Source organism: Apostichopus japonicus, chromosome 3, assembly GCF_037975245.1.
Source record: "Apostichopus japonicus isolate 1M-3 chromosome 3, ASM3797524v1, whole genome shotgun sequence".
NCBI lineage: Eukaryota > Metazoa > Echinodermata > Holothuroidea > Aspidochirotida > Stichopodidae > Apostichopus > Apostichopus japonicus.
The window spans coordinates 18,861,018-18,881,555 of record NC_092563.1 but is presented as its reverse complement, the minus strand read 5'-3'; the positions used below and the strand labels follow the sequence as shown (position 1 = coordinate 18,881,555).

General features: G+C 36.8%; 1 protein-coding gene and 1 long non-coding RNA gene across 3 annotated transcripts in view; both read right to left on the bottom strand.

The window, feature by feature from the left end:
- LOC139965341 (uncharacterized) overlaps positions 1-4,919 on the bottom strand; it is a 65,724-nt gene extending 60,805 nt beyond the window's left edge. Inside the window, exon 1 of the long non-coding RNA XR_011792225.1 lies at positions 4,075-4,919. This is a non-coding gene — a long non-coding RNA (uncharacterized lncRNA). The remainder of the gene's footprint in view (positions 1-4,074) is intronic.
- Positions 4,920-9,886: 4,967 nt separating this feature from the next.
- Positions 9,887-20,535, bottom strand: LOC139965339 (E3 ubiquitin-protein ligase RNF166-like). 2 transcript variants are annotated; one of them, XM_071967589.1, is made up of 6 exons: positions 20,401-20,535; positions 18,198-18,343; positions 16,912-17,068; positions 16,007-16,110; positions 14,998-15,363; positions 9,887-13,315 (listed from the first exon to the last, which is right to left on the bottom strand). In XM_071967589.1, the coding sequence occupies exons 2-5, from the start codon at positions 18,287-18,289 to the stop codon at positions 15,033-15,035; spliced, it is 684 nt and encodes a 227-aa protein (XP_071823690.1). In that variant the 5' UTR covers positions 18,290-18,343; positions 20,401-20,535; the 3' UTR covers positions 9,887-13,315; positions 14,998-15,032. The 2 variants fall into 2 exon arrangements, with proteins under 2 accessions (XP_071823690.1, XP_071823691.1); XM_071967590.1 differs by having other exon boundaries at positions 15,141-15,363.
- Positions 20,536-20,538: the final 3 nt, after the last annotated feature.

Genomic DNA, 20,538 nt, shown 5'->3' with positions numbered 1-20,538 from the left:
TTAATTAACTTAAGGCCAATCCCAAAAATATAAATTACTTAATTAATAATTAGTTGTGCCATTTAGTGTCCAGATGCAACCACCGTCTTAAGCAAATATGGTAAGTCATGTTATATTTTGTAAATACCATATATGCTACATCCGATCCTAGATATGCCAGATAGCCTGGTTTAAAATGACGGCGGTATTGCTGATTGCATCAAACCGATTCACGAGAAGACCGCTTTGACATGCATCATAACCATTAGGCCTATACTATAGTTGTTTTGAACATCCATTTCTGCGATTGATTTTTGTTCAGCATAGAGTGAATAATAAAGTCGGTTATCTTAAGTCTTTCTATAACAAATATGATATACCTGACAGTAACAATGTGGTACAAAATGAAGAATTAATTTTTGACACAGTTTTTTTTTAGACATTTCCACCCATATTCTCTATGGGCCTGTAATACTAATGCAATTGTGGCCCCTTCCCCTTATTACCGTTTCAACTCAGTAGGCCTATAGCTGGTCAAACGCCGGTGGGACAGTACAGAATGACTCTCTGTTCCCACGGTCCGGGGGACATTTTGCACCAGCACATATAGTCCGGCCGGACAATATCTGCGGAAGATTTTGCCCACCCCCTCCCCACCCACTTCACAGAAAATGTAGTCCGGCCGGACGAAATGTCCTGGTACAAAATATCCGCAAAGACATCATAGTATATTCAAAAGGCAACTGTTAATTATATCAATCATAAAAGGTGAGCAATACTAGCTGCCTGCTGGACTCTTCACATACTTTTGGTATAGATATTTACGACAACAATAATGACCCTTTTCCCATGTCATTCCTTTACGACTTCATTGCGAGGGAATCTGCATAACGGCGAAGTCTGACTCTGACGATGTGCATGTGTGACGTCATGAAAACGTTGCATCGTGGGTAATTTCACAAAAACCATGGCGACTTGGACAAAACCATGGCGAATTGTGGGATTTCATATTATAAAAAAACTCGTGTTTCCCTAAATAAGGAGTTTTGATACTTTTAAATGGTATCCTCGTGATTGTAGATATTTTAATTTTGGGCACTGATTCATTATTTAACCTTTTTCTGGGCGGAAGATGCCCCAAAAAAACTAACACTTTGAAAAATCTGTATCTTCCCAACCATTCTAGCTATAGACTTGGTTTGAGTGTTAGAATAAACTGTTTTGATTCGAAAAGTGTGAAAACTCTTCATCAGTTTTCCTTTAAAGCAGATGCATACATAGTTTGATGTTACAGGCAATAAATTAGACGTTGTGCGTTGCAACAAAATAGATAAAATGAAAACAAAAACAAAGAATTAACAAGTCTTCCAACTGTAGAAGATATTATCATGTTTTTGTTGTAATTGCTGCTAGTTTATCCTCAGTATATGTTGCATGTTGTATTCGGCAAATACATATCGTTCATTATCATCTTTACGAAGAGACGCGTCAACCTAACTTCCTCCCCAACGGAGGGAGGGTACGGGATGGAGCGGGCAACAACTACAATCCCAAAATTAATTCCAGGGAAAAAACTTACGAACAGGAGTTCAAACTTCATCGTGGCCGTATTTCCCCAACACACAGTGGGTAAGATTTAGCAGTTACGGTAATTGTACTTCACCGGTTGACGAGAATTGCCTGGCCAACATGAAATTTCATCCGTGTATAACGTTCATTATAGGATAGGATCCGAGGGTCTGTTTCAAGTTACATCCTAAACGAGATTGACAATGTTCTATACAACACTCAAGCACGTACGCAGAATTGTAAGTACAACGGGGGAGGGGGGGGGGTTGAGATGGTAAGTTATCGATTTGTGTCCTGTTGAGGGGTCTTGTTAAGTCTGTGATATCATTGATGAGCTCCAGGTAGCGTGAAATATTTTTGTTTGCGAAAGACCAACCCTGGGGGTAGCTGGAAGACACAGCACTGACCTTTCACTGACCTTAAAAAATGTCATCACTGCCCCCTGATAGAATGATAGACCTTCATGTTTTTGTTTTCAAAACATATTTCCTTTTATTTTGGATAAATTCTTGTGGTAACATGTTAGAACTATGTCATTTACAGAACACTGACAACTTAATTTGTCAGTTCCAACAGAGCTCTTAGAAACTTTGCATGATACAGCAATATCATCTACACATTTGTAACAGAAATTTGTGAGTTTCACCTAATTACACCAGAACATATAGTTAATAAGATACCAGATAATGCACCCCTTGAGGCACACAAACCTTTATTTCTGATATTTCCGATAACCATTTATCCAACAATATCTTTGAAAATATTGTGCCAGCCAATGAAAAAGCCATGTTTCTTTAACAATCGTGGAAGATCATTCATTAATAGATTTGGCAAGACAGTTTTGAACTCACTTGAAAAGTCAAGAGAAAGAAACTTTGTTATAGTTGTTTCCTTACAATCTTAATGGTACACAATATCATGGATTAATAAAAGTACAGCATCAACACATGATACACTATATTTTTTATAGGCAAACTGACAAGTCCCAAAATTGCTCTATACATTCTGCATCAGCCGATTTAGAAGGAGCTTTTGCAGACTATTAAGGAACAAGACTTGAAAATTGTTTGCAGTTACATGGATTCTTTCTCTTCGTGACAGGAGTTTTAAAGCAGTTCTCCACACACGAGGTATTTCACTATCTTGGATGCTCTCTTGAAGGATAGGATGTAAATATTGGTGCTAACTCATTTAAAAAAATATTGTAAAAAATCCACCAAGGAATATTATCTGACCCACACGCTACACCTCCTTTTACTTGCTAAATTGTTAACATATATACAAGCATGGAATTAAGTACAAAACAGTCGTGTTTCGATTCAGGCAGACTAAACGAAATGTCTCTGTTGCATGATTGGTTAAATACTTCCGAAATGGTCATTCAATACCTTCCCAAAGTCACATCAATACTCTTTTTACCATTTTTGTTGGGCTCTCTTATAGGTTGAATTATGTTCGCTTATATAGTCGCTTAAGTTCAAAACGAAGATATCCTGATATCACATCAGTAAGATCATTTAATATGTCACAACTTTTTCTGTAGACATTCCAGTCCGTATTTGTAATCATTTCCTTCATTTGATTAATATTTCCTCTGCAAATACTCCTTCTAGTTTGCGTATACTTTGGTATGACCAGTACACTATTGTGATCTGAGGTGTAAATCGGATGCAATTTATTAGCAATTTTAATTATTTAATAGTAATTTAATTTATAAGTAGCAATCACCTTGAATGTACATGCATCTAGCATAGAATTCGACTGTGGATAGGTGCAAGAATTCATATAATTTTTAAAACCCGTCATTCCGATCACATTTATACGTTCTCTATTTATATCTCCAACTATACATAAAAATACGTCCGAGGATTTTTCTTTATGCAAATCGGTTATTTTGGATTTCAATTTTTAAACAGGTGTAGCAAAATTTGAGCATAGGCGTAGGAGGCGGGGGGGCTGGGGGGCTGCAGCCCCCCCAACCAAAACTTTTGGTGAAATTTCGGGCAATATGGTGATATTTTTTCGGGCACCTACTGAAAGAAGAAAAATTTGGAGTGTGTATTTCAATTTTTTTTAGTGAAAATTCGGGCAATATGGTGATAATTTTTCGGGCACCTACTGAAAGAAGAATAATTTGCAATGGTTAATTTGCAATGGTTTTTCAATGGTTAAACTGATATTATTATTATTATCGTTATTATCGTAACGACTTTCCCAATAATTATAACCAATATGAAAGGGTGATAACACGGAAAATATAACCCAAATTTTCTCGCGTTTCGCGCGCATTCAACATCTTAGTGTGCATATCATATGCATTCATCGGGTAAAGGCATGTGTTGTGATAACCGATGAATGCCTATATGATATGCACATTTGAATGTTGAACGCGCGCGGAGCGCGCGAAAAATTTTGGCTATATTTTTCGGGCAAGTCGTTACAGCCCCCCCAAATCAAATTAGGCTCCTACGCCTATGGATGATGGTAATATGTATACATTAATGATAGCAAATATTTGAGACTTACTTGGAAGGAATGATGGCCGTGCTCTTATAGCAAAAAGATCAATATCCGGTGTAGAGATGGTTGAACATATCTTTGGCTTGCAAACTGACCAGTCCTTGGAAATTGTTAGTCCTCTACTTGCAGAAAATTGTCTGTCCCAACGAAACATATAGTAATTGTTAATTTTTCTCCGCTTCATCCGGTAATCTATGTTGCGTGCATGGCTGCATTCTGCCATTCTTTATTCATAGCTTGGAGCTTAGTTTCTTGTAGTGCTATAAAACACAAGTTGCGTACTTGCGTAAAATTTGCAATCGTCTGCTTCACATGCACGAATTTCCCTTAGAGACTGTTAACATTCGCAGTTGGTCCATACGGAAAAGTGAACTATTGTTTCTTTGTGCCTAATTACCCTCAGCATTCCTGCTCTGTATCGTCTTAGAATGGACTTTTTTTTCAATGTATTCATAAACTGTGAATCAATTGAATAGGTTTGCATACCATTTCGCATGCTATATAAAGTCTTCTACTATAACATAGGCTTCGATGCCTTTCCGGTGTTTCTGTGTTACCTGAGTGCCAAATGTAGTATACGACAGTCAGTGCAGAAAAGAAAAAGGAAAAAAAAACCCATATATAAGAAAAGAGTTTTATAGCTCACCCATTTCTTTAATTTCCCAAGCGAAAGCATGACCAGGGTTAGTATAACAATAGCCTATACGGTCTACCGTCACCGAAATAACAAAAACACATCCCAAACACACCAAAAAACAAGTTAAACTACATGAGCTATATAAATAAACAGGCAGCTCGAATCAAGCGCCCTCAATATTTTATACGACCATGTCTAAGTAGTTAATTTGCATAGTATTCCTTTAGTGTCATGTGAAAGCACGTATTAATCAACCAATCAGGTTATTGGATACAGCTTTAGAAGGGCAAAAGTAGCTCGACGCCTGCAAACTGTCTATGGGTAAGGTTAGAATGAAAGTTATTTTAGAACGGTAACATTTGCCCAAAATGTATAATGTGTACCCTCGCATAAAGTTGAAATTTACTTGTTTCTCACGGTTTGTAGTAGTAAGTTAATAGTAGTAAGTATAGTAGTAAGTATAATAGAATAGCTGTAAGTTAATTGTGCCTCGTGATATCTGAGAGATGTCAGGTGAAAATACATGCTGTGTAAACCCCGTTTAATTAATGAACGCGCCCAACGTAGCATGCACTGTGATGTGACGTAATTTTAGAAAAGAAGCAATCATGAAACATCAATCGTTTTTTAGTGAGTTAAACGAGGACGAGAACGATGACCCCTTCCTTTGCAAATTTGCAAAGCGATGATGACAACAGCGTATATGCGAAACCAAATATTTCTATTTTGGCCTAGCTATGTACGATACAGGCCCAATACGTCATAACCTAGTCAATTGCGCATGCCAGTACCGCGTTCAAGGTCAGATGGTACTGAAATGTAAACTGCTGTGTCAGTATAGTTATGCTGCTAGGGATACACGAGCAAGCCTTATTTGTACACTGGGGATGAGGATGATTGAGCAAGCGTGGATGCCGACTATATAATTTTTACTAGTATTTATAGGTTTGCGACCCAAAATATCCCACGAAATTGCCGAAATTGCTTCCCACTTGAGGTGTGGGTTCGGGAATTTTGGGAGGCCTCCCCAGGGAAAGGAAAATGAACCTTGTTATAGTAAATTGTACTACCGATAATAAATCAATCAATTTCCAAACTACAGCATGTGTGTGTATTTGGTTTTATTGGGGGGGGGGGGGCGGGGCGACAGCTGATCCAGGAGAACAACATGTGGGGAGATACCGTAATCATTCAGATGATACTTGTGCACCAGAATCGTTGCATGACACATGAACAAACTTATGGGAAGAATTACACTACATTAGAACAATGTCAACGTTTTGGTAGCCTATATCGTCACAGGTGCTTCATTCTTGCAGGGTTACCATAACAACTGTTTAAACAAAAACACTCTCACAATACCTTGAAGGATGACTTTAGTCTCAATTTTAACCTTGATAAACGAATTATTTGCTGTTAAAGTTTCTATGGCTGTTCCGGTATGCAAGATACTCAGTGTTCAACTCATACTCAATCCCAGGAATGCTCCTCTAAGGCAGACATGTTGATGATATCAGCTTCTCGGTGCAGGCCTCAATGTTGACTGTTCATCCATTGTTTTGTATTTCCTCAAAAAGCTCATCCAAAACATATTCTGTTTACTTCTTATAAACAATTCAGCACATTTGGATGACAGATCAACATCATTTTTTGTCCTTGTTAAATTTCTAACCCTACTGCTTTTAAGGTATGTTATTTGAGGCCATTAAAAAAGTCTTCCTATTCACTTTTGTGTTGCATCTGAGGAACTGACATAATGATCTGTATGTTAGTCTCAGTAGTCCAGTCACTTTTAATGGTTAGCCTGAGTTATTTAAAGGTTATACTTCATACAAAAAGTTTTAAAAAATGGTATAGAATGCAACCGGAACTGATGGTGTTGTTTAGTATTAACCACGTATGGTCTACAAAATATAAAAATGGAATTTCTGCCTCAGTCATCTTTAAGATCTTTTGTCCAATTCCAACAGATTTCTACACAAATTTGAGAGATAGGTCACACTTTTTACGCATGACTGTAGCTTCTGATTTACCCACGCAAATGAAATAGCATATTGTGATGGTCACCATGAACTCAGGTATGAACTGCTCAGCTGGAAGAGCACAAAAACTGGTAAGCCTGAGGTCACAGGTTTGATTCCCTATAGCATTAAAACTTCTTTGCCCATTTCAAATTTATTCATGATAAAGTATAATTATACATGTTAACTGTTAGTCATAATAGAATTGTAAACATAATTACGTCCTTCGCAAAGAAACCGTGTTTTCTTACACATTAATAATAACAAATATAACTAGGCTTATATAGCGCAGACTCCAACAAAAGTTGTTCAATGCGCTCTACATGTGCTGAATGAGCTAAACAAAACTAGTAGAGTTGAGAGAAAAGAAAAGTTGTAAACAGCGCTTGAATTGAATAAAGGAATCTTAAGGCCTAATTTCAACCGGGCGGGAGTTCCATAAACGTGGTGCAGCAGTCTGAAAGCTACGGTCACCGAAAGATCTGTACGTGACATTGGAACCTGAAGTTGACATTGATAGTCACTGGCGGATCCAGGGCCTTTGTTTGGGAGGGGCCAAAGTAGCGTTAGAGTGATATGGGGGAGGGGTCTAAGGGGAGGGGGTGGAAAAGTTTCTATTGCTGAATGCCCTCAGATCAGCGGCGTAACGATGAGTCTGGGTGCCCCTGGGTCGGTCCAGGGAAGGAAGGGCCCCCCTGGCTGCTGCGGAGAATCAACCGATGTGCGCGGAGCGCACATCACGAGCGCGGAGCGCGGAGTCCCAAAGGCGTGGGTCCAGGGCCCGCCTTAGGGCCCTGGAAGCTCTGGGGTTCTACAAGCTCTCTGGTGCAATCTAAGCCGTATATGGAACATTTCGTGGTGATTTCATCGACTGAGATTTTGGAGAAAATCTGCGTTCATAGGCACATTTTTGGTCCGCCTTGTCTGTCATACTGGGAACATGAAAAAATGTGTTGCAAAGCTAGAATACATTAAGAGATTGAAAGGACAATAAGACCAAATGACCAATTAACATCAACATGTATATTTCCACCCGTGGCGTAACTCCTGTGGACAAATGGTATCCAAGTTCCCGAGAACTTGGAAAGGCTAGAGCTTGAATTTACTGAGCCTGGCCTTCTTGTCAGCAAACATATCGATTAGTCCATCTATATCAAGTGACCATGCCTCCTCGCTCTCGATGGAAAGGATAGCCAGCGAATCCAGCCGATCTTGAGAAATGGTTGAACGTAGGTAAGTCTTGATTAGCTTCAACTTGGAGAATGATCTTTCTGCGGTCGCCACTGTGACTGGAAGTGTAATAAATAGGACCACAGCCGATAACAGCTTTGAGTAGGTACTAAGGTCACACAGAAAAATATGTCCATTGTCTCGTTTATAGTTTCTTTTCCAACGAAAACGTGCCGTTTCAAAAAAAAAAGAAAAGGGTACCCCTCTTCTAAGTTCTGTACATCAGTGCAGCGGGGGCCCCCTTTGGTCGGGGGCCCCTGGGTTTGCCCCGTCCGAGCCCATAGGCGTTACGCCGCTGCCTCATATGCAATTTGGTGCGAAAAAGTGTACAATGGTGATGTTAATTTACTTCTAAAAAAATGTTTCCCAGGTGTAATTTTCTAAAATATTTATAAAACAAAGTTAGGATCATCTTTCTCAAAAATTTTTATTTTTCATAGGTTATAAATTTCTTACAACCAGCCTGTAACTGCAAAATGGTGATAAACTGTTAATCCTCAGGCTCATACATTTAATTTTAAACCAGAAAACGTAAAGGTTTAGACTAGTCTACCACTGCTATTCCTCTCGATTTTTTTAATTTCCAATCATATGATTCAGGGGATGTTCGGAAACACTTTTTGGCTCACCTTTGGGGGGGGGGGGCATGGCCCCCGTTGGCCCCCCCTTGGATCCGCCAGTGTTGATAGTGCGAACGTGTCGGTCTACATTTCGCTTGCTGATGTAAGAGAACATGAAGGTAGGTTGGGGTACCAGTTTTAATGGCACGAAAAACTAGAATGTAGATTTTGTAGTCAACACGGAGTCTTATTGGTAACCAGTGTAGTTCTTCCAGCAAAGGAGTTATGGGGGTAAACTTGTCCGCCCTATCGACGATTCGAGCAGCCGTGTTTGGATCCTTTGAAATCTCGATAGTTGGGATGTAGCTACACCACATAGAACAGAATTTCCATCATCAAGCCTACTCGAGATAACAGCATGAATAAGTTTCTCAGTAGCAGGTCTATCGAGATATTTCCTAAGTTGCCCCACCCGCTCATATGAAACATTGTCGACTTATACATATGTGGTGAACTTGCTGATCCCTAGCAAGGTGAGTGTCCATATACACACCGAGATCGCGGACTACCGGAACAGAGTTTATGACATTGAAACCTGATTTGATCCCAATACATCATTAAACATTGTTCTTTATACCACTATCACTATCATTCAACAGTATCAATTATTATCTTAACTCCTTAAAATGAAACTTCTGATCGGAAATCATCAAATCTTTGAAATGAAACAACAACAAACGTTGGCAATCTTGTATTTAAGCTGGTGTTCAATCGGGGATATTGTAGTCATTTTACAAATTTTATAATTAGGCCACATTCAACCAAGTTTTTGGAACAAATGTCCGAGTGGGGAATGTTATATGATTAATTACAGTACTAAATGATGAAGCTATACGTTGCAGAGACGAACAGAGAAGTCCTGGTGGTTTGCTACCTTCAAGATCATCCGAGAATTGACCCCAAATTTAGCATGCTAAAAATTGCTAGAAGATTTCAAAGAAGTACTTTCCTGATTGTTATGAATCTCCAAATTACTTCCAGACATTGAACAGAGTTATATTAGACACAACAAACAAATGTTTCAAGACGAAAAATAATTTTAAATGGTAGTAGTGAAATGCTTGTTGAAGTTGGCATATTCGTGACCAATATTTGACAATCTAGCATATTTTGTGCCAGCACTGATCCCCTTGAAATTCCTATGAAAGATAATCATGTTCTGAACAATACTGTAGGTAGAAATAGCTTGAAACATTGCCAAGTACTAATCAAGCTCTCTGGAAAGTATTCGATTGAGGGATGCATTCAAAGTACTGTTTTTTTTTTTGTCTTGAGGAGAGGTCATAAAAGAAACAATTTTGACATTAATATGAAGCATGAAGGCAAAACATTTTTAATGAAACTGATCTAATTCTCAAATACAAGTCCCCTTCACATGAGTACTATGTCCTTGGACACCGAGAGCCAGGTTGGACCCTGGGAGCCCATTATGCCAAGAGGTATAGGTATGCAATAATGAGATTACATTTTCCATAATTCAATATTTTCTCAGGCCCTGCTAATTGATCTCAGGCTTTGATCATTTGATCAATACAATATCATATTCTAGTGAAGCAAGTAAGCACTATTCTCTTTTAAAGATTGGCTCTGACTGCATGTGTTGCATATCACGAGGAACTGACCTTGTCGGCACTTTTACAAGATACTCTGGCCATCGATAAAAGATTAACATTGTAGAGCAACATAACCATAAGAAAACAATCTTTAATAAATGGCAACACTCAACTTCCATTTTCCTTTTTGTGCAAAGTGCCAAATATATCCAGCATTAACCAATGATGAAAATCCATGGCCGCAAATGAAATATTCGTCTACGTTCTTCTTCCGATCATGTACGGAGGCCATTAAGGCCTAGAGCACACCGCTGGCCTATCATGTACATTGCTCAATCTATCTTGGCCTATCCTGTACATTGTTCAATCTACGATAGTGTTACTTTCAAATTCAGTCTGGATCTTTGCTTCATTCAAATGCCTTTCTCTGGCCTTCACAGAATTTGAATTGACGATCCATGTTCTAGCTATTATTACATTTGTGATGTCGATGAACGGATCGTTAACATTTGCAACATAATTTATGATAAGACCTGTTCATCTATACTACGATGTGAAATGCCCTATTTTTTTAAAACAAAAAATTGTATATTCCAACAGTGAGTAGAGACCACACCAACTATATTTTAACCCATCAGACAGACTTCACTGTTGCTGAGAAATAAACCCCTAGACCGAAAATGAATTTATATTAAATACAAGTAATATATGATTCCGTCTATAGTACTCTACATATGAGTGCTTACATTAACACTCTACACAGAAATATTACAAATATTACCGATAACATGATTGATCAATCTACTTACGATCTACATAAGCAAAACAATACAAAGAAAGAAATTGGCACCATGATCTTATTAAACAATTATTTAACAATTATGCAGTATACTACTAAAATATGTACACTTTCATTAGACAATCAAACGTCTTCATGAATTTAATGAAAGGATTTAAAAAAATCGACAAATCGTGATTTCATAAAAAAAAAAAAGCCTACTTCAATATGAAAAGAAATTCGTTTAAAAAAGAAATCCTTTTCTGTGAATGCACAGAGAGTATTGAACAGTTTGTCAACTGGGTTTACAGTTCACCAAAGAGGTACAGATGTTACAAAGCCTATATGGTATATGAAAATTGAAAAGTTTGTTTCTCTAATATCCAGTAAGACTTGGTAAAAGTTGAAGTTTTTGCACTGAAATTGCACTCATGGGACTCAATAAACCTACAAGAGGTTTTTGAGCCAAGGATTGCTGCAGAATGACTTCAGCCAAGGAAAACAATTATAGAGAGAAATAATGTGAGGGGAAGGGGTATGAGTAAGTGCATAAAGCTTTCTGTACACCTAATAAATACATATGGAAAACTTAAATAAACTAGACAGTGCAAAGAGAAATGGCAGAGGGAACAGAGGAGGGATTGCTACACACACCAGAAAGCCAGTTGGCTTTGTGAATCCTTGCTATACAATGTGCTCAAAATGTGCTCAAAATTGTAGAGCAAAAGTGAGTTCCTTTTTTTCCAAGAATATATTAAGTGAGAACCAGAAATGATCAGAGATTTCTAGCTCTTAATTAATAACACTCCCTTGTGGGGCATCAACCATTTCATTGACTGGTAAGCATTTTGACAGTATAGAATTTTTATTCCAAAATATTTCAAATATCCAGAAAGAAGTCTTCTTATGTGAAATATAGATGAATGAATAAAAAAAATCTTTTACCAATTTTGAGCTAGCAAATCAGCTCGGCTACCACTAACCAGGAGTTACATGACATTGTTAAGATACTGTGAAATATGTTCACAACCTACTTCCAAAGGCAAACTTTATCTAGTATAAATCATAAATGGCCACGTTTGAGATAACCTGTTGACCCCTTGAGAATTCCCCCCCCCCCCAACATTTGAGGTAAGCTGTTGACCCCTTCATGCTCAGAGGTTGAAAACTGAATAAGAGTGTTGAGTGTGTTTAAAGCAAGACTATCAACTCTTTGAAACAGATTTTATTTAAGACCTAAAGAGCCCCAACACAAAACTAAACTGAACTGAATTTTACCAAACTAGCAATGGAGAATTCGCAGGATAATTGTAGGGTTAATTTTGGAGTTATCATTCATGTTTTCAAAGGTTTTCCAACTTTGACTCCTCATGTGACTTTTGACCTCTACCAATTTCTAGGGTTCTTGCCATCATCAAGCTGGATCTGATGCCATGTATAAAGTTCAACAAAGATGTACTTATTGAGTTATCATGTTTACAAATTTTTCAGCCTCTGACCTCTGTCGACCCCAAGTGACCATTAAACTTCACAGAAAAGAATAGAGTTCTTGTACCCAATAAGACAGATCCACATACCAATTATGAAGTTAATCCACCATGAACTATTTGAGTTACGGTGTTTACAAGCAAGCCTCAAATACACACACACACACACACACACGCCATCACCATCGCAAAGATTCCTTCTGGTTCCCGCAAGGAATCGAAAAGGCAAGAGAAAGCAAACACTGGAGCAAACTAAGAGCCCCTGTCTAACACCAATCAACAAAGTATAAAAATATCTCCTTTAACAGTTAACATTGCATCGAATAATGTTAACATTGCATCTTTAAGTATTTAAATCTGAAAACTGTAAAACACAAATGAATTTGGGGTTGAGAAGGGACCTACCCTTTCTACTCTTCCAGAGGGTCCACGATACTTGTCAATCTTTACGTAACAATGGACCCAACAACTGTTACTTCTTTCGTGGAAATTACTGTTTGAAAAATCACACTCACTGTCTGAAAACATTTCTAAATTTCATCTTATAGTTACTTTTACATAGTTTCCTATGTGAGCTCAAGAATACCCATCCCTGCCCCCCCCCCCCCCATGTCACCAAAGCCATCACAAGCATAAATAACATTAAAATATAATTAAAAGTACTTAAAAGCAATGATAAAAGTAATAATAATAACAATACTCTACAGACTAATACTTTGCAACATTAATACTTACTTATAAGGCAAAATAAGGTAAGATTTCTGTAATCATTGACATATTTTTACACAGTATTTATAGTATAGCAAACATTATTCAATTTAAGGTTCTGAATACAATATTTTTGACAGATGCTCTTCACTTCTCATCCAGAGATGCCTGCAGTACTTTCTGCAAAGTATCATCTTCATTTGCATGAAAATCCTGCATTGAAAGTGAAAACAAAAAATGCAAAATTAACATAACAATTGATTATATTCATGTTGTGGGTTAATAAAGTAATGTGTATGATACATACTACTCTATATAGTTAGAAGTGACCACTGTCCTTCCAAATGTTTCACCGATTCAGAGGATATCATAGATAAACCATTATTGCTCCATTTTAATAATGATTATTAAATACTTTAAATGATCTATAGTTTGAAACACCTTTGAATTTGTGTCTTTTCCCACATCCATATCACATTTAATCCACTGTTTCTATAAATTCTAATAACTCCAACAATACAGGGTTCTTTTTATCTGCAGTGCAATGAATTTTTAATTCCTTGCCAGTATTTTATTCAAGGCCATCACAGTCTCTATATTTTCCTTTTGTATTTACCTGTGTGCTAGAATGAAAAATTATAGTCCAGCCACTTAAAACTGACGTGCATATTAAAGATGTTCAAGTGTCACTTCTCAACGTCTACAAGTGGCATACGAGTGGAATGTCCACTGATAACGGTGGGTTTGTTGGTCTACGACATATCAAAATGAATTCCCTCAGCCTACACAATCATCCTTTGAGAGCAAACTACAATACTATCGTCTACCCTGATTCTTTCATGCAAAAAAAAAACAGACTAGCCATAGTTGTATCACTTACAGTATGAAAGTGTTGTATGATATAGACATACCCCATAAGTAATTGGCATTATTTTTGAAATGAAAAGGACTTTTAAGGAGATACAAACTGAACCGGGTTCATTAGTATAATGTGATAGAAATTGTCACCATAACTTCTCCAAACAGCTAAGAAAAATCTCATATTATTAGGGAGATATGACAAAGTTTGATGCTCCATCAAACCCATAAGGTGGAAGACTTGATCAAGTTTAAATAAATATGACAACATTGTGACACATATGATTCCTTTTTGTAAGGTTTTCGTAATTGTTTACAATGTTTACATCTCTGTTATGGAGATGGGTTTCTTGGAAGCTGACACTACACTACTGACGCTCTTATCAAGACGCAATGAAGGCATTGGTCTAATAAGACAACTCTGTGAACAATGATGTTTCGGGGACTTATTCTTCACCAAGAATCTCTGCCATTATATAAGTTAAAGATGATGATTGGGTTTGTGTCTCCAATAAGTTTTGTCTGTTCTGTTAGTAATGCAAAGAGGTAAGAATACATTTTGTACTAATAAATTTGAGTCAAGGGAGAGGTCGCATTACAAAAAGCACCGCAATCTTCGTTTTGTAGGTAAAAGTTTGTCTTTGAAGTCACTCATTGATTTTGGTAAGAAATGTTGATATGAATGAACACTTCATAGTTTGAAAAGTCGGTTGCTATGAAGAAAAAAAAAATTCATCCAAATGCCAACTATACTTTCAAATCAGATTATTTGTCTAGCCAATGTTGCTTATAATTTTAGTTGGATGTTCTTACTGTTATTAATCAAATATTTCACATGTGTTGTCATCTGACAAATACATTAATAGCTAGCAGAATTACCCCACTATTAACAATCAATTTTAGAAATGAGGCACATCCAGTATTCTTTTCTCATCAAAATATTTCCAACCACATGAAAAGAAGGAAACATATTTGCCAAACATCTCTCAGGTGCAACATTACCTTAAAAGTGTATCTCACATTACATAGCTACTTACCACGTATGTATCATATTCATATTTATGTCGTAGATTCAAATGACCCAAGAAGTCTTTGCTTTTGTAGCCTGGATCACCCCAGGGCATGACTGCACATATGGGACAGACCACCGCCTAAAAGTGTATCTCACATTACTACTTACCACGTATGTATCATATTCATATTTATGTCGTAGATTCAAATGACCCAAGAAGTCTTTGCTTTTGTAGCCTGGATCACCCCAGGGCATGACTGCACATATGGGACAGACCACCGCCGCTCGGTTGCCCATGTGGTCTCTGTTGCAGTGTCGTATAATGTCGGCACAGTCCAGGTTCCTGAGCCCACAGAATGGACATTGGAATGTGGATCGGTTCACAATATCACTAGAAAAAACATGAACGGAGGGAAGGTATGAAATCATAAGAAACAAATGATTATATACAATCTGAATAGAGTAAAGTAAACAAGGTGACTTTAAATTTACATATGATAACAATAAAAATAATATTAATAATAACCAATTAAGGATAATTTGATAAATAACATATATTAACCATAAAGGTTTAAAGGAGACACAAACACAGCGATGTCACACAGAAGTAATCAATAGTAAACACTGAAGCAACTTTTAAGTGCATTTATATAAAACCACATTGAACTCTTAAGTACAGACCAAAGTATATAGACTATGTTTTACTTTGAACCTTAATTATCCATGCTTTATTTTTTTTTTTCATGTCTGGACAGCATTTGATCCTGAGGTTTCGAGAACTTCCATAAACCTGTATATTCTTCTCCAAACGTGAGGGAGTTTCATCGTTACGAAACTTTTAATAACCAATGATTGTAACGAATCCTTAACAATGATCAATTCAACAAATGAACATTAATGAAGCATAATTAAAATACTGTATTACAGTTATACACAAAGTCATCAAGTTTGTGAATATGCAAATAATTATGCATATTCATGAGTTCAATGTATTACAGTAGTACTCTGCAAGATGCTGACTCATTTAATCTTACCTGTCTGAACCTGTTGAAGATGAAGATGCGAATGGTTTTGGCGTCTCTGTCTTTGCAACCTTAGAACATGATGATGCGTGCTGCCTCAGTTTATTGAAAGACATCTGTGCAGACGATGAAAGGAAAGAGCATATTATAAAACAATTATTGCAAAGAATGAATTGGGTAGGTCAAGTAGGTTTCATGAGGGTTATCTTTTCAGGGATCAGCCTGTGGTAAAAAAAAAAATCACGGAACTTTGCAAAAATTGCGGTATAGGCTCCAGTTTGCGTATGGTACAGTGTGTTAGGAAAAAGCTCATGCCTGTCTTTTGCAACAGCTTTGAATTTTGGAAAAGAGCGAGGAGCTTTGAAACTGGCAAGAACCTGAAGGCTTTGAAATGACATGATATACTATCACACCCTATACCCAAGTCTTGCAGCTTTCCTCTCTTCAATATTCACCTGAGGCTTAGCTTGATTCCATTCTTTCTATTTTTATATTTTTTTTCTGACAATAACCAACCCCTGTAAAACGGATCTTGAATAATCCCTCGTACTGGATGGTTGAGACCATGTGCTCCTACGAGTGGACTTAAATCTTTGTTTATTGTTGTCTTCAAATTGTTAACAATCGCTTTAATCTGTAGGTTTTTGTCATTCCCTTATCCCGGTATGGATTTTACTTGCCTTCTTCTTTCTCATAGGGTTTTTAACCGTTACTTTTCGTTTGTATCTTTTTCCTTCCTTTTGTGTAATAACTTCCTGAGATCTCATGACTAAAGCAGAAATAAAATACAAGTTTTGAGTTCCAACCCAGATTCCTGCATTAAGAACTGTATGGATCCTTGTTGAGATGCAATCAGCAATGGTGATGAAAGTTATGACAAAAAACAAAAAATTAAAAAATGTCAGAACGTTTCAAACCTTTTTCTTGCAGCCAACACAATTTGTTTTTGTTTGAGACATCTTTCTGTCAACATCTTTAGCTCTCATTTTCATCTTTGGATCAAACTCTGCTCGACAAAGAGGACACTTTGGGCTTGCCAGAGGTAGATAAGGCTGAAGACAAGGCTCGCAGAACCTGTTGATTAGGTTTAAAGAAATGGTGCTAGAATAGGATGGAACACACTGATGTTATATATAGTATTGCAAGAATTGTTTTAGTTTTTTATTACTAGTCTAACATTACGACTGTTAAGAAGTTAGCAAAACCTTTTCACATTGTCAAAAAGCAAATCCAGACCGATTTTTGTTTATTCTTCTACTGTACCCAGGAAAGCAAATGTCAACAGAACTGAAGCTACTTTTAGAAACAAGACTTTATTATTATTGCATAGAAGAACTGTCTGAACTATAAAAAAAAATGAAAAAATAAAATAAAACTATGATGGTTCACTAGGCTGTACAACGAGTTGTAACATGTTACATTTCACACATATGTTGTTTCTCTGTGGTCAGGAGATTGAGTGAAGGTACAGTTAATTTGGGAAATTTGAACCACATTCTACGGTTGTAAACATTTAATTGACATAAAATCCCTTAACACTTCCCTTACTTAAACGGCACCAGAGAGTGTGACAAATACCTCTGTAGTCCTTTGTTAATACAGTTTATTGTATAAGGGTTACTTGTTTTTTCTTATAAAATATATAATTGATGATTCAAGAAGAGCTAGTTTTGCTCGAACACTTTGCAAAAACCAAACAGTGGGTGTTTTACTTCCAATCACTGACTTTATATAGAGAGAGGTGGAGAGAGAGATTTGTATAAACACGCTAAATTCCATTCCGTTGCAACTCAGAGTCTCACGCACAAATTGAGTTCTATTCACTGCGGCGATCATCAGTCAACTGGATCTTGCAAGGACGACTACAGTATTTCCTTTGAAGGCGGTCAGGGGGTTTCTTTGAATGGTTGCCATAACAACATTTTGGACACAAATTCACTACGCTTGTTGATTGAGATGTATATATACATATTACATGATATAATGTTTGTCAGTGATGGACTTATCTTCCCACTGTTGTCCATCATGTTAACAATAGGTACATACTAACAAAGAGAAAGAAAAAGATGTGTGGAATTGCCACTTTTTGTAGCAATTACAATATTTGTACAAGTAGCAAAAAGATACTTTGTGTAAATTTATTCATCTTTAATTGAAAATAAAAATGAGAGTAAAATGCTGAGTAACTTATACATGTACTTACACATGTCCACATGAAACTTGTGTAGGCTTCAAGAACAAGTCCAGACATATCGGACAATTAAATTCATCTTCTCTGTTCTCTGGGCTGGCCATATTGTTTCAGCATTCTGCAGATTCCGACACCTTCGAGACATACAATGTGTTTATCTATAGATATCAGATAAAATATTAACAGAATGTCTTAAATTTAGAGAGACGTTGGTGAATAAATATTGATTAGAAATGGGATTTCATTGGATTCAAATAAAATTCTCTTTTTATCTGACAGGTAAATGAGAGTGTGAGCTTGTGTGGGAATGGTGTGGGGGGGGGGGGGGTATTCAAACTACAATTTCTTAGAGATAACAACAGTTGCCACCTTTAAGATATGCTTTATATTACTGTATTTACATGCCCAATCACATGGATTTCATAATTTTAGCAATGTGCAATATGTACCATACTACCATAGTCAAGATATATAATTTAGTACTGTAAAGTTTGTAAATATTGTGTTAATTGATGTACACATACATTCACTCTTAACTTCAATATTGCCACACTCAAAATGGTTTCATTTATTAGTGGAACCCATGAATGGTTGGGAATGATTCCAATGGTCAGAGTACATGGAAAGTAATGATAAATGATAGCAACTTTTATTGTGGTAAACTTTGGGATTAATACTGTACTGATGAACCCTTACATCAAATCCATTATTAAAATTAAGGATAAAAGTCCATTGCAGAAATTTGCTACTTGTATGCATGACATATGATGAAAGAGTAAAATGTTCAATTTAACACACATTTTGTCACCAGTTGTTTGTTAACACGATGCAGTACACTCAGCTACAATAATATCCATAGGTGTAGGAGCCTAATTTGATTTGGGGGCTGTAACGACTTGCCCGAAAAATACAACCAAAATTTTGCGCGCTACGCATGCGTTCAACATGTTAATGTGCGTATCATATCGGCATTCATCGGTTATTACATCACATGCCAATAACATCGTTTTCCGTGTTATTACCCTTCCATAATCGTTAAAATTATTGGGGAAGTCGATACAGCAATAATGATAATATTAATGTAGTAAGCCTTACTATTGAAAAACACATTGCAAATTATTATTCTTTCAGTAGGTGCCCGAAAAATTTTCAGCATATTGCCCGAATTTTCACCAAAAAATTTAAAAACAAATTGCAAATTATTCTTTTTTCAGTAGGTGCCTGAAAAATTCTCAGCATATTACCCGAATTTTCAACCAAAAAATCTGAAAAACCCGCTGCAAATAATTCTTCTTTCAGTAGGTGCCCGAAAAATTCTCAGCATAATGCCCAAATTTTCACCAAACATTTTGGTTTGGGGGGCTGCAGCTCCCCTCCCCCCCCCCCGCCTCCTACGCCTATGATAATATCCCTGTAAGTGTAAGTTTAACATTATCCGATTATGACCGATGCTTATATTCACTGGAGGTGCAATTTTCACAAAATTAAACACACAATGTAGTGTTAATAAATTGCATCATTGTGAATCTTAGAAGTTGGCATACCAAACAATTCCTTCACTGTGACAATTTAGGAGCCCAGTGACATTTTTATGTACCCACATTAGCAGCATTTTGAAAATATAAATTAACTTGAAAAACTTAGCCTACTATCTAAAGTCAACCCTAGCCTTATAAATGCAATACATGGGCATCTTGATCCACCTGTTTAAAAATGCTACTGAAAAGTTCATGTACCATTATCAGAATATATAAGAGTTTGACTTCTGCAGGGTCCAAACAAAGTGCCTTAATTAGTCTCCTGCCCGTGCAATATGTGTTCTTATTATAATCATCTAATATTCTATGTTTCCATACATTCCCATCGTAGTTCCATGTAGTAATATATGATTTGGTATCCTTCAGCAGAGTACTGTAAATATTCTTAGCCTATAGGCTTGCCATGAACACCGTTTCTATAGTCTAACATTAGGTCTAGCATATTGTATGTTGAGAAACCTAGCCATAGACATAATAGCCTAGCCCTACTGTATATCATGTATCCAGCTCTACTGACAAAACCTTACAAAATGCCTAATGGTAACGTTAGCCCTAAAAGTTAGGCCCAACTCGCAACAGGGATGAAAAATTTACAACTTAAGAAAACAAATACAATATGCTTGATATGTTAGAAGTTCTTTGGTCATATTTGCATCTATAAAAATATCAATAATTACCAAGTTCCCACTTTATTTCCTGCCGATATCTTGATTCCTTTGTCAAGGTTCAGTGCAGCGATCACTCACAACACTTCGGCCATCCAGCTGATGTAGAATGACGTCATGCCAAAACAACAACAGAGTACTTCGAAGTCA